Here is a 15721-nt window from a genome sequence, read left to right as displayed (position 1 = left end):
CGTCAGCATCTCAAAGGCTCAGGGTAGAATTTTTTCTGTGGACAGGAATGGAGGCACAGAAACTAACAAAATGGTGACTGAATGAAAAAGCTAGAAAGTTTTATGATTTACACTGGGTTTCAGCAGCTGTCAACTTTGCCCAAGCTGCATGGAGGCAAAAAGAGATTTAAATGGTAAGTAGAATGGTTTTGTCTCCTTTATGATTAATCAGAAAATTATGGTACTGTGGCATGATTTGTATGTGTTCAATATGTTAAATCATGACAGTGTCAAGAATGAAAGATTCAACCAACTATTAAAATTGTACTATTAAAAAGTTTTACTTGACATCATTAGACATGTTGCAATTACTAGTATTGAGTGATGAAGAGAGCAATGAACCATTAGCAATTAACTTGGTTACTTATGTGCACTGGCCTTTACATAGTTGCTTATTCATCCTCTATAGGGAAATATGAATAGCATCAGCCTAACTTACAAATGGGAGATTTTTCATCATACTAAATTAATTATTCTGAATTCTTATTGACTTAATGACTATTTTCTTTGTTATCCTACCTCCATTTCCAATTGAGGACAAGACAATTCCATCTCGGTCTTTGAGATGCTATTCAAACACTAATCGTTCTGAATTCCGTTAATGGCAAACTGTCAAGATCAACACTAAATAATAAGTATCTTTGATTGCTTTCAGTTTAGCCAGCTGTTGGGATGAGCATTTCAGAGACCAAATTGGTTTTATTTTGGCGATTTGAGAGTTTTTGGATACAATCAATGTGGATAATGAGTTGTGGGGCGCAGGGAAGAGATAATTTTGCACATTTACCTAAATACATTTTGAGGCTTTCACATGTAGCTTAGCACTTGTCACTAATCCTGTGTGTTTGGGAATGGAGGCAAGGTTTTTAATGTACACACTCTGGCGTGTGTCTTTTGATTAGGGTGACAGATGAAGATCCATTGCCAGATAAGTCAAGCCCTTGATCAAGAAAATCTTGGTTCCCAGCAGCCTAGAGATGGAAACATGGGCTTGGTACCTTGACCAGGTACCTTCATCCATTGAGAAAATCTAACCTTGTTTCAGCTTCAACCAGTATAGTGAGTCAATTCTTTTATTTTATTCATTCCTAAATATCATGATTTAATATAACTAAGGATGAATTATACTTCTAAATTTAATTTCAAAAAAATCAAGTAAAAAATCCAATAAATATAGTGGGGGCTGTGTCTATAAACTGTCTAAAATTTCTCATGAACTGGGTAAAAAATATATAACTTGGTGTTGCAAACGTCATTCCATGAATTCTCCTTATATAGCTCTGAACCTGATCATTTCTCTTGAATGAATCTTGTTTGGAAATATTTGATGTGCTATTCCTCTGTATTCAAAGTAGATCTTACCTGTTACTTCCTTTTAAACTTCAGGTCAATATGTGGGAGCACAGTAATAATCATCACTACTCACTTTGATAATAGTGCATGATTGACAGTACATGTAGGCTAGAACCAGGTGTTTCACTTCGACAAGATGTGCTTGCCCTCGAGATTGATAGTAACCCTGTTTTCATTTCAAATAAAATGACTTTTCATTGGATGAGTTTTGACATAGTTCTTCCTTCCCATCTCGAATACTTTTGGAACTAAAATTTTCAAAGCAAGTGTAAAGTTAAAACTTTCAAATTCAATTCCCTTGTAGGATTTCTGTCACAACATTGTTCTTCAGATTAATTCTTAATTCCTGAAAACTCCACTTTCATTCTGGAGGGTTGACAACCACATCCTATGTCCCATAAATATGGTTATAGATTTCCATATTGCCATGACAGCATTTCTCAATTATATTTATTCCCAGCTCTGTATAAACTGGATGTAGAGGCATAAACATAGTACATTTCTACCATTTTCAACAAAAATATAACCATTATGTACAATTATTGTATTAAAAATACAAAAGGGATACAGACTCCACCAATTGTCTTTCTAAAAGACATACAGGTACAAGTAGTATCAAAAGTATGAGGAAATCACCAGTTAATCATACATTTTGCACTTAACATCACAGATTTGTTGAAATGAGATTAGCAGTTCTATGTTCTACAATTACAGTTAGGTTTATATTATTTGTGCAACTCTTCAATATAACTATGATTTATTTCATCTGCCTATATGCACACAATGTCCATTGACTGTTTATTGAAACTGGCAAATTATGCATAATACAATTACATTACTAATGCATAACTGACATATGGGATATTTGCAAACATGGAGGGCCTGACTATGATTATTTTATGACAGTTAAATAAAGCACTGATGTTTTAAATACAGTGAAAACACTGCAGTCTTCAATTGAAACTAGATTTACCTACTGATCAATATGATCAGTTGAGTTCAGTGGAAAACAAAAATTAAGAGTAGCTATTTCTCACATTCGAGTACTACTCAGGTTGGCAGCCTTCATTATTGGATGCCTGCAGAAAGACAACAAAAATGCTGTTGTCAGTTCAGTATTCTGAAGGTTTAAGTAGCAGCAGAGAGTGGTTTGCTTTGAAGTGTCAGCCTTCATTATAGACATGCAGCAATATTCCACGTAGCATGAAATAGCTTAACATCCGTGTACATATTGCAGGTGACAAAGGCTGGAACACGCACTGAAGTATTTAAAAAATAAATCGAGCCTTTTCTAAAAAAAACAAAGAAGCCTTGGTGGCCCTATCATCAAGTATGAGGGCATTATAATTTCTAACAAAGGGAAGAACTAGCCGGCATAATTATGGTATACAGAACGCCATCCACTGCACTTCAGTTACTTAAAATACTCTCTCATAAACCCTACAACCAAAATATATTAGTTATAAGTGTAAATAATACTGTACTTGCAGAGTTGTAGTATTTGTTCTTTTCTAAAGGAGTATTTAATCAAAAATGTCAACATAAATTAAAAATTATCTGGCGCTCTGTGCCCAAAAGAGAATATAACATCTTCAAAAATTAGCTGAAATACAAAAAACATTGCTATGATTTGTTTCTTGTTAAAAATGTCACTTTTTCTTTAAAAATGACTGTGCGCTAGAATGGCTAAAAAATCCAGCAAAAGAATTTTAAAAGTTCTAGGCTGATGAAAAGAAAGTACCAAGAGTATCTCCATAGTGAACATAAAACTCATACTCTTGTGCACAATTCATTGGGGTAGTAACAGGAACAATCTGTAGAGTGATCTCTGTGCATTTAAAGCGACACAGTTCCAAAGTGCCATGACAGTTTCTTCACAGTATTCCACATGCGGGGATAAAAGCCCCATGCTGCTTTAAGGCAGGAAAGGAGGCAAGTGGCATCAGGAATTTAATTCAAGAGAGTTCCGTGGTTCCTACATCTGGATGGTCTGTTGTGCTGTCCAAAATGTAGCTTGCAGTATCATGAAGCAACAAAAACAAAATAAAAAGCAGGTAGTGAACTCCAATCAGACTGCAGAAACTTGCTCATCTTCTGTTAAGAAGAAATTAAGCACAAGATCAAATTAGCCTACTGATTAAAAAAAATTAAAAGAACACTGCAATAATAGTAATGTTTTTATATAAAGGCCGCTGCACCAATGTGTTGTATCAGAATATACAAGTTAGCATTATCTATTCCATGTCTTGTGATTTTCCAAAACACAGTTCATTCAGTGTCTTGAGAAGGGAAAGGAGGATTACAAAAAGGTGGCCGTTCATTATGGTCATCATATATAATATTTCATTAACAGAATAATCTAGAATTTAATCTAACACCTCTAATGGCAGCATAATTCCAGAATACAATAGAAACAAACGAGCTGAAGTTAATGTGTTTTAAACACTGAACCTACCATTCCATAATACATTGACTAATATTTAACAGTAATAACAAATGTGTCAGAGGTGGAATATTGTTTCTAAAGCGTAACATGAAGTTGTGTTACCCATCTTCCAATGTCTTCTTCCTGTAAATGCAACTATCCTTCTTAATATACAAAAATAAGTGACTAATGAGGGAAGTTGTGAGAAAAACAGTCACAAAAAACAGTGAGAAGTTGCAATTTACAATATCAAGGACTGTAGCAAAAAGTGTAAAAAGATAGAACAGAGCTACAGTGCTCACGTGAAGTGCTTAAATAATATTTTGCTGGATTTAATAATACCTTAACAGCAGAAAACAGCAAATTAAGTAAGACCATTGTACAGACAAAGTTTCAGAAAAAAAGATATGTGCTGAAACTTACCAAACCTTGTAATACAGCAACTTGAGGCTCAAGGGAAGTATGTTAAAATGGGGGGATGTGTTATAGCCAGAATGAACTGAAGCTTTTATCTAGGCTTTCTCTAAATTTTCAGTAGGCCTTACTAGCAAAGGAGGGGTCAGGCAGCATCCGAGGAATAGGGAAATCAACATTTCGGGCGAAAGCCCTTCATCAGGAATGAGGCTTGTGAGCTGAAGGGGTGGAGAGACAAATGGGAGGGGGGCGGAGCTAGGGTAAAGGTAGGTGAGTGTGAGAGCAGTAGATGGAGGCAGGAGTAGTGGTAATAGGTCAGAGAGGTGGGTGGAGCGGATAGGTGGGAAGGAAGATGGACAGGTAGGACAGTTCATGAGGGCAGTGCCGAGTTGGAAGGTTGGAACTGAGATAACATGGGGGGAGAGGAAGTGAGGAAACTGGTGAAATCCACATCAATGCCGTGTGGATGGAAGGTCCCGAGGCGGAAGATGAGGCGTTCTTCCTCCAGGCAATGGGTGGTTAGGGTTTGGCGATGGAGGCAGCCCAGGACCTGCATATTCTTGGTGCAGTGGGAGGGGGAATTGACGTGTTCAGCCACGGGGCAGTGGGGTTGGGTTGGTGGGGGTATGTTCTCTGAAACGCTCTGCAAGTAGGTGTCCTGTCTCCCCAGTGTAGAGGAGACCACATCGAGAGCAAAGGATATAGTAAGTGACATGTGGGAGTGCAGGTAAAACTCTGATAAATGTGGAAGGCTCACGCATTGCGACATCAAACACTTCTTTCACTGTCTCTGCACTTACTTTTTCCATCAAGACTCCCCCTTCCTTGGACCCCTTATCCCACCTCCAACACACCCCATCCACTAGGACACCACATGCTGGTCTGTAACCTGCCTTCAATCGCTTTAATTCAAACTGCCCCCGGGACAGTGACTGCCCCCACCTGTCCACCCCCTCCACCCACCTCAACCTCTCATTGTCACAATGTGCAGCCCTCCACTCCAACCCCAACCTCACCATCAAACAAACCAGTAGACGTGGGGGCGGGGGGGGGGGGGGGGGAGAGAGTGGTGGTGGTGGTGGTGGCAGTGGTGGTTTGGCACACTGACCTCTACACTGCTGAAGCTAGGCACCAACTCAAAATACCTCCTCCTACCACCCCCTAGACCATGACCTCACACCTCCCCCTCTCTCCCCCCAGACCATGACCTCACACCTCCCCACACATGGGCCCCAGCTATGCCTGTCTCTTTGTCGGTTACGTGGAACAGTCCATCTCCCGCAGTTACACTAGCACCATTCCCCACCTCTTCCTCCGCTACACTGATGATTGTATCGGCACCACCTCGTGCTCCCATGAGGAGGTTGAACAGTTCATCAACTTCATTAACACATTCCACCCAGACCTTAAGTTCACCTGGACCATCTCAAACACCTCCCTTCCCTTCCTAGACCTCTCCATCTCCATCAACAGTGACCGACTCAACACGGACATCTTCTCCAAACCTACCAACTCCCATAGCTCCCTGGACTACACATTCTCCCATCCTGCCTCCTGTAAAAACGTTATCCTTTATCCCAATTTCTCCGCCGCATCAGCTCCCAGGAGACCAGTTCCACCACAGAACACACCAGACGGCCTCCAGTGCATCTCATCCACTTCCTGCACCTTCACCCTCGAACCCCACCCGTCCAACCACAAGGACAGAACCCCCCCAGTCCTCACCTTCCACCCCACCAACCTCAGTATTCATCACAACATCCTCTGCCATTTCCCCCACCTACAAATGGACCCCACCACGAGAGATATATTTCCTTTCCCACCTCTATCCTCCTTCTGTAAAGACCATTCCCTGCACAACTCTCTTGTCAGGTCCATGCCCTCCACCAACCTATGCTCCCCTCTCGGCATCTTCCCCTGCCACCACAGGAATTGCAAAACCTGCGCCCACCCCTGCCCCCTCACCTCTGTCCAAGGCCCTAAAGGAGCCTTCCACAGCCATCAGAGTTTTGCCAGCACTTCTACACATCAATTACTGTAGCTGTTGCTCCCAATGCGGTCTCCTGTATGTTGGGGAGATAGGATGCCTACTTGCAGAGCGCTTCAGAGAACATCTCCAGGACACCTGCAGCAATCAACCCCACCGTCCCCATGACCAAACACTTCAACTCTCCCTCCCACTCTGCTGAAGGCATGCGGGTCCTGGGTCTCTTGTATCGTCACATCCTAACCACCCAACGCGTGGAGGAAGAACACCTCATCCGCCGCCTTGGGACCCTCAACCACATGGCAATGTGGTTTCACCAGTTTCCTCATTTCCCCTCTGCCCACCTTATCCCAGTTCCAACCTTCCAACTTGGCACTGCTTTCATGACCTGTCCATCTTCCTTCCCACCTATCCCCACTAACCCCACCTCCATCTACTGTTCACCTACCTTTCTCTCTACCCCTTCGGCCCACAAGCCTCATTCCTGATTCTCCTGCTCCTCGTATGTTGTGCTTTTCCAGCACCACACTCTCCACTCTGATCTTCAGCATCTGCAGTCCTCACTTACTAGCAAAGGACCAGGATTAAGTATCTTAGAGCTTCTCCCATTTCACCATGGTAACTTAAGCAGAAATCTTACTTTCATTGGTTTCATGCAATACTTCTACGTAATTTATGGTGGCGGAGTGGGAAAAGTTGAAAATTCAAATTGCAAAATTTTAAATTCCTGGGGCTTCATACAACATAACCCAACAAAGTTGGTTCAAAACTACTTTAGTAACCATGAAGTCAACTCTAATTGGCTTCCAAGTTGCAGACATATAAAGCAAGAGTTAAAGTTGTTTCTTAGATGAAAACAAGAGAGATTTTAGTAATAGCTTCATTGGAATATTATTTGAAATGCAAAGGGAGCATCCCAATTAATATTGAAAATTATCAGAAGTATGTATTTCATGAATAGAAGTAGTTCAGACTAAAAATGCTTATGTTTCAATAACAAGAAAGCCACATTCCTGGTATGAAAACTCATTCTGTAAAGAAAGGGACGTAATACAAAAATTACTTTGGAGTGGTTTCAAATGCGTTTAATTTTACAATGCTTCTCTTTGGTTGACTGAGCTTACTCTAGTAGTAGACAGAGAAAACTAGATTAAATAAATTAAATATTCAGGTTGAGTAATTTCTCTAAGATTGTATAGCTGTATTATTCTAATACAGCGAACATAGCACTTAATACAAATCCAGAATTCAGCATGTACTACAGAATCACAGACAAAATGTAATATTAACAAATTGGTAGATCATACGTTTATGTAGTAGCAGAAAGAAAATCACTGACAATTTTATGGTTCTCTCATTGGTGGGTATACAGGCAGGGGAGGCTAGTAAGATTCCACATAAAGCCCGCCTACTGCCATCTCACCCACCTTTATCCCAATTAACAACCGCTCAAGCACTAGAGGTGTTCAGGGATAAAAGAAGCCCAGCAATGTAACTTCTCCAACAGGATGGGAGTGGCCATCTCCCTCAATGGCCTCCTTTCCACTTTAGGCACCAGTTTCCCCACTGGTACCTGGGTTTAGGCGAAAGTCCTGTTTCCAACTCATTTATGCTTGTTAGGATGAAAAGTTGCGGTGGAATGATATGTTCCCCACTTCAGTCTTCCAGTGGTGAGGCAGTTTACCATCCTGCCCACTAAGCCAAAATTAATTTTAAACATTTAATTTACATTATAACAATGACAAATTACCTTAACTACCGGATGTCAATACTTAAAATCAAATATATTTTCAAAAATTCATCTTGACATTTTCCCTTCAATTCATTTGATGATTCATTTTATTTAAGATGAGGTCTGTTGTAACAAGACCATGAAAGATGCTCAACTCCAGTTAAAATAGAAAAATGATGCATTGACTAATAAAGACAAGTATACTATATGCCTCCTTAACCACTCTATCCACCCACTAGTGCCTTCAAAGATCTATGGAAATGTACACCAAGGTCCTGCTGACCCTCAGTACTACCCAGAGTTTCATGCACTTCTTTGCGTCATTAGTTCTCTTTTCAAAATTAAACTCCACCTGCCGCTTATTAATGCATACTAATGTATTCATATAGTTAATATAATACTTATTAATATACTTGATAACATCTATTATGATTGGCAAACTTGAACATGTGACTTTGTAGCCCATGACATGAAGATAGCCAACACTGAAGTAACATAGCTGGAATCATCATCTCTGAATACATTTGGAATTTTAAACTGTGATAAATAGATTTCAATTGGAGTGAGTGTGAGGTTACCCACTGTAGTTAACAAAACAATAGATCATTGACAGGTACAAAAATTGATTAGTAAGTTTAATCGAATGCAGGCAATATACTTAGAGATCTATAACTATATAGATGTTATGATTCAGCTATATAAAGGCCTATTTAGACCATACCCGAAGTAAAATGTTCAGTATTGGACATCACACTTAGAAAGAATATCTTAGTCCTGGGTAGAGTCCAACAGATTTACATGAACCTGAACTCCTCAAGTTAAAGTAGAAGAGAGATTAGACAAGTAGAATTGCATTTTCTTCAGTTCAACAGATTAAAGGGTGATTTTTATTGAAGTTTTAAAAATAAAAATTGGAGACTGGCCTCTAGGACCCTAGTTAAGAAGCATTTCCACATGTAAACAGTGGTAGAGTTTGCAACTTTCATGAAAAACAGATGATGTTAGGTTAATTGCTAAGTTTAAATCTAACACTGGTAACCTCCTGTATCTTTAGGAGCTTGCAGGCAAGCTTTCTAACTTGATAACAGGTGTTTTACAGACACCTCCAATGACCCATCCCATTGCTATGCAACAGCTCCATAACTGTTATTCATTTTGACCTTGTGTTTTGGCCAGTGGACTAAAACATGGGAGAAGCTACTGCTCTAAACCAAGGAAACTTGAAAAAAGTATTATAGTTTTAAAGACAAGTTGCTGGAACCCTGTGTACTGTGTCTGCAATGTTGTCTTATGCAGTGATTATGATGAGGTAAGCCAATGGACCTCATGGAAAGTGAGTTCCCTGATTGGGACTGCTAATGTGGTCTAATCAAGGAGTCCAGGCTGACAGATAAAAGCAGGAGAGTTAGACATCCTGACACAGATAGCTGGATCAGTGTCAAGGGCTTTCTATGTATAATTAAAGGACAACTTGGTGATAGGATACTAGCGTCTGTGGAGTTGTTTTGGTGGTGATGAGAACAAAGCACACTCTTGGAGATTTGCTTGCAACAGATGTTCATGCAATTGTGGTTAGATGAGGATTCTGAGAAGTATGCCACAATTAATATCCACAAGAGGTATCATCAGTCTGCACCCTTTTCCAGCGAATGATGAAGAACATTTTACAAGGTCTATGCCAGTTCGCCATTTATCTAGATGACGTGCCAACAACAGGGAAGACCAATAAGGAGTACATAGAGAACTTGGACAACGTCCTTAGACATTTCTCCAAGGTGGGCATACGCCTTAGGAGGGAAGTGTGTTTCAGGAACCCCAAGTGATCTACAGAGTTGACAAGACCCAATGGAAGTTAACGTGAGGACAATCAAAGATTACCCCTGTTAGGTCTATTTAAAAGGGACAAGAGAGTGCCACCAAAGCTTCAGACCAAATTCAACAGTGGGCTCTAAGTGTGTATCATTACAATTTGGAACATGATCTGGGAGGTTAAATAGTGAACACAGATGCATTGAGCCACTTCCTGCTGGCAGATACACCACCAGTGGTACCAGCACTGGAAGAATCTGTACTGGTTTTAAATTTTCAGGACATACTTCCAGTCACAGCTAACAATATCAGACTTTGGTTTCAGAAAAGTCCGGTTGTGGCAAAACTGAAACAGTTGGTGGGGTTGGGAGATACCAAAGGGTTGTCACAACTAAAAGTGAAACCATTCTAAATCTGGAGAGACCAGATCATAGTGCAGGATGGCATGTTATTATGGAGAATAAGAGTCATTGTCCTCAGCAAAGGTCACCACCACACACTGGCTGAACTCCATTAAGGGTCATTTAGTGGTACCAGAATGAAGATGTTGGCAAGAAGTTGTCTGCTGGCCAGAAAAGGATGCAGACATAGCTGCATTCGATGCCGTGCCCAAAGTGCCAACAAGGTCAAAAATTACTGCCAGCAGCTATCCCACATTGATGGGAATGGCCTAGTAAATCCTGGACTCAGTTACACATAGACTGTGCAGGTTTTTTCATGGACTCAATGTTCTTAGTCATTATGGATACCCACTCAAAGTGGTTGGACATGCACAGAGTCCATCCGTCAAACACAGAGATACCAACTGAAAAACCATGTGTTTTTGTTTTGCAGCACATAGATACCTAGAAGTGTCAGTCACAGATAATGGGCCATTACCAAGAAAACTGAATGAAAACAACTCAGCAATATTTGTGATGCACAGTGGTACCTGAACTGTGCTTCTATGGTTTTCTTTTCCCTCCCTCACCCATAATACTTGAATCTTGTCCATGTCTGAGGGTATGTGTACAGAAACTTTAAAAGTGATCATATTTAAGCTAAAAAGTTATGTTAGTAATTCCTATTTTTTCTTGTTGGTTTAAAAACATTTAATTACAATAAATTGTTGTTTTCTTGTTAATGAAAAACCTGATTAGTTTGTTAGGTGAAATTTTGCAATTCTGTGGGGATTGCATTCCAGTACACTATCCTAGTCAGTTGTGACTCTTGATCATATTTTCCTTTTATTTGTTGTATATCAGAGTTCATTCATAGTCCTATCATTCCTAGCCAATATATCAATACTATTGATAGAGTCATCATATCAAAGATCTTCATCTTGCACTAAACACAATAGATGAGAATGCCAAATTTCAAATGATGCAACAACTTTTATTACATGAGCAAAAGGTGCTGATCAGTTAATCAATTCTCATCTGAGTGGCTGCAAGACCACTTCAGATAGTAGTTAAAAGTCAACCACATTAGTATGGGTGGAGTCAAGGAAGCACAACTATTGAGTTGATACAAACTATACAAAGTGAACTGGTGCATTCCACCTTGAAACAATTATGAACCAAAAGCCACAAGATTCTCTCATATTGCTGACTTTATATTGAAGGAAGGATGTAATGGACAAATGAGCATTCATGAAATAACAATGTATTATTAGTCAAGTATGGGTGGCACAAGACTTTGCCTACTAAAAACATATCATCTTCACATCTCAACCTGCTGTCAGGAAATTTGAGATTTTGCATCTTACCTAATTAGGTTATCCTACATGCCTTTTAATGCAGGGTCCATAAAATCACTCCTTAATTTCTATTACTCTTAGATTTTCAAGCTGCCTACCTCTACATGGAAGGAGACTAGTATATTAATAAGCCACAGTACTTTTGTGCATCACCTAGTGACCATTTTTAAGAGTTGATGGGATCTGAAGCAGGTGGCCAGGCTGCCCTATAGAAAGGCGCAAAAAATATTTTTGAGTCCTGATAAATAAATCATACGTGTGAATTAGTAACTATTAAATACATTAGTTTATGCATTTATTTTACACTCTCTCTATATATTGTGTGTGTGTGTGTGTGTGTGAGAGAGTGAGTGAGTGCGAGAGAGAGTGTGTGTGTGTGTGAAGGTTTAATTTTTAAATAATAGAAACCTTAATAAACATATGGTCATATTTATACACAGCAATGAATGTGCATGACATTTGACCTCTATGTCATATGGGGTAGCATGGTGGCTTAGTGGTTAGCACTGCTGCCTCACAGCGCCAGGGACCTGGGTTCGCTTGCAGCCTTGGGTGACTGTTTGGAGTTTGCACATTCTCCCCAGGTGCTCTGGTTTCCTCCCACAATCCAAAGATGTGCAGGTTAGGTGAACTGGACATGCAAAATTACCCATAGTGATCAGGGATGTATAGGTTAGATGCATTGGTCAAGGGTAAATGTAGGATAATAGGATAGAGGAACAGGTCTGGGTGCGTTATTCTTTGGAGGATTGGTGTCAACTTGTTGGGCCAAAGGGCCTGTTGCCACACTGGAGGGATATGTTTCTATGATATGTTTCTCATTACTTCCATTAATTCTAGTACTAGTTTTACATGATCTGTTATAAGTAGGAGACCTATATAGTTCAACTCTACACAGTAGAGACTCTCTAGAAAAGAGAACCATTGGTTGTAATTGTAATTTATCACTTAACTAATCGCAACTGAAATTTAATTCGTAAAAATAAAGTCTTACTATTGAGTTGAAATGTATGTTCTTTGCCAGCAGGCAGGACCAGGATGGCTACTTATCCAACAATGACCAATTAAAAGACTGCTGCTGGACATTGTTCTCCATGCATTGTGCTCTGTAATTGCTAAAACGTTGACAAGCTGGTAAAATGGCCAACCGTAGACAGCTCAGCAAGTAGTATATTTGCTGCTGTTCCTCCCAATGAGAATATCTTCTGGGGCAAAAAGTCATCAGGCTTCTCTCTCAAATCTTTCACTGTGATTTCTTGCCCTTCCTCTAGCAGAATCAAGTCTACACACAGATGAACTGTACATTAACAGACTTCGTTGAAAATTATTAAGAGAATGGTAAGAAGGGACAAGTCTAGAATCATACAATATCAGATCTGAGTTTCATGTGACCTGCATCACCATGACAAAACTCCATATGCACAGTAGCCATTAACAGAATGGGCATGGTTAACACTCTCCTTCACATCCTTTCCAAAATCCATAATTCCCATAGTAGTTAACCTAACAATCTAGTTACACACTTCCCATGCCCAAGTCTTGGTGTTTTACAGGTGCTTTAGTGATGTCATCACTAAACTCCTTTAATGTTCACAACTTTATTTGTTGGTTGTGGAAGGTTGACAGATTCCAAATAACTTCCTTTTTTGATCTTCGGTCCTAGTTTCTTGTCATCCATAGCTGAGATCACACACATTTCTTTTCTGGACTTTGAACTGGAATGTCTTTAGTCGACGCTGCTCTATAAACCAGGAGGGTTTTGCAACGTAGGAAATGTTTTTAGCTGTACAAAGTTATTTTTTATTTCAAGCAGTGAAATTGTTACATTAAATAATCAGACCTGCATCAGGGGTTTGAGATTGAAGGAAAAATTGGCCGATGAGTGCCCTGATTTGTTCAGCTGAAATTTCTTAGATTAGTGTAGAGAACTGTCCGTAGCCAGCAAGAAGAAAGCATGTTTCTCTTTTTTCCCCTCAATGAAAAGACAGAAAAACCAAGAAACTTAAAAGAAGGGATTCAAATACAGGAAAACACCAAAATCCACCTGACCAATATTGAGTCAGAGAACGATCACTGGCACTGGCACTAGCGCATGGGAAAGGCTTCAGCCCATCAAAAGCTAGCATGAGTGAGACCATTCTGCAACAATGTCAGGGTTTAGAACCATGTAGTCACTACAGAAAGATCATTACAGAGCAGACCAGCGTCCCACTTTCAGCCAGTGATAGTGTTCACAACCTGTCCGGATTGCAACGGACTGTCCAGCTGTGGCTCAGTGATCAGCAAATGAGATACTGATGCTTGCGAAGCTCCAGTACCATGATACTTGGTTCAAATAAACATTGAGGTTACTTTTTTTTTTAAAAAAGCCAATAGCTGGATGGCCTGATCCTCAGCTGGAAAATGTCATCACACAGTATTATGACCCAGTTGGGAAGAATGTACAGGTAATCAAGCCCCACTATTCCACCAGCCATCACAAATTTTGTCAGTACTTGATCAAACCACTAAGATGCATGTTGCAGAATGGTCACCAAGTAGGGCTAATCTTCCTTTATTCTTGGGAGGTTTTATAAAGTACATTTCCCTTTCTTGGCTTCACTGTTGGATTGAAACAACCTCAATGACCTGCAATGTGGACAAATCTATTTGAGGTCAGCAAAGATCAGAAAGTCTTATTGGCAATTATGGATCTTTATCAGAGACAATGGTATTTAACAGGTCATTGTGACCTCTCAAATAGTTTGATTAAACTTCTGAAGCTTGACACATTGCAAATAACAGTCAGTCAAGAGAAGAAAAGCATCCCCTTAAAACTCTCAGATCAATGTCAAGGACAATGCCATTGGAAAGGCAGGTAGAAGTTCTTTTTGATTCTGTTTTGACTAGCAAAGTAAGAGACTATATCCTTGAGGGAATAGGAGATATCTGGTTATGATACAGATTAATGTTTCACAGAGGGAGTGCCCAAATGTCCCAGGTGGATCTTCTGGATCAGTAACTGCATCAGCCACAATAGAAACTTCTGGATTCTGGGAGGCATCACAAAGAGCTTATCTTGTATTTAACAAGTTACCAATAGCTTGTGGTAAGTTTCAACTCTCAAAAGTCTCAAAGTTTCTTGCTCACCCATATCACTAACTGCTTCATTCTTCCTGATAGCATATAAGTTTGTTCTGTATCAGTATGAGTTTTGGAAGCATAATACAGAGGAACATCAATTGTCCAAATTTCAGATTATCCAAACAGGATCGCAAGGTCCCACTGCTAGGCTAAACTGTTATCCAGCATTTGATTATCCGAACAAATACTCCCTGCCCATGTCGTTCAGATAATCGAGGTTTCTATGTAGACTGGATTACTAGTCCAGTCAGACTGCTTTCACACTTGTGACTGATAAATTAGTCATTACTATAGCTGGGAGGTCAAGTACACAATATGTCAGGGCCCTGAACTAAATAAGCACAACTTTGCTTTGATCAAATGATCATTGTGTTTTTTTTAAAGAGTGGACAGGATGACTGACACTCCTTTTTTTCCGCTCCTGTTTTTTTTTAACGGCACGGTGGCAGTGGGCGGCACGGTGGCACAGTGGTTAGCACTGCTGCCTCACAGCGCCAGAGACCCGGGTTCATTTCCCGCCTCAGGCGACTGACTGTGTGGAGTTTGCACATTCTCCCCGTGTCTGCGTGGGTTTCCTCCGGGTGCTCTGGTTTCCTCCCACAGTCCAAAGATGTGCAGGTCAGGTGAATTGGCCATGCTAAACTGCCGTAGTGTTAGGTAAGGGGTAGATGTAGGGGTATGGGTGGGTTGCGCTTTGGCGGGGCGGTGTGGACTTGTTGGGCCGAAGGGCCTGTTTCCACACTGTATGTAATCTAATCTAATCTAATCTCTCACCCTCCGTTTTTTTTTAACCCCCACACTACTGACTAACTGCAGTAGCGATTATTTTTACCCCAGCACCCATGTTGTGTGTGTGCAGGTGTGAGACACAGTGAGAGACGCAAGGTGTACGAATCTTTATTCAAATTCCACCACCAGGAAGATAGGGAAACACCCGGGTGGCCAGTGACAAACGCTGCCCTTCACATCAAAGGGCAGTGCTGTGTGATCAAACAGTGAAGGGGGGGCAGAGATTAAATCAAAATAGAGTTGGAGGGGGAAATAATGCACTCCACTCCCTGCAGGGCCCATCTCTCCCTGAACAACTCCTGGGTGTTGGTC

General features: G+C 40.4%; 1 protein-coding gene across 7 annotated transcripts in view; it reads right to left on the bottom strand.

Annotated features, from left to right (window-relative positions):
- Positions 1-1825: 1825 nt before the first annotated feature.
- The window catches only part of rapgef2b (Rap guanine nucleotide exchange factor 2b), a 386293-nt gene continuing 372397 nt past the window's right edge, over positions 1826-15721 (bottom strand). For all 7 annotated transcript variants that reach the window (XM_043674010.1, XM_043674011.1, XM_043674017.1 and 4 more), the window contains one exon: positions 1826-3486. In XM_043674010.1, the coding sequence (XP_043529945.1) occupies positions 3480-3486 (7 nt within the window). In that variant the 3' untranslated portion in view covers positions 1826-3479. The remainder of the gene's footprint in view (positions 3487-15721) is intronic.

This window comes from Chiloscyllium plagiosum, chromosome 32 (assembly GCF_004010195.1).
Source record: "Chiloscyllium plagiosum isolate BGI_BamShark_2017 chromosome 32, ASM401019v2, whole genome shotgun sequence".
In the NCBI taxonomy this organism is placed as follows: Eukaryota; Metazoa; Chordata; class Chondrichthyes; order Orectolobiformes; family Hemiscylliidae; genus Chiloscyllium; species Chiloscyllium plagiosum.
The sequence above is the reverse complement of the archived record's forward strand: the minus strand, read 5'-3'. Positions and strand labels throughout refer to the sequence as shown.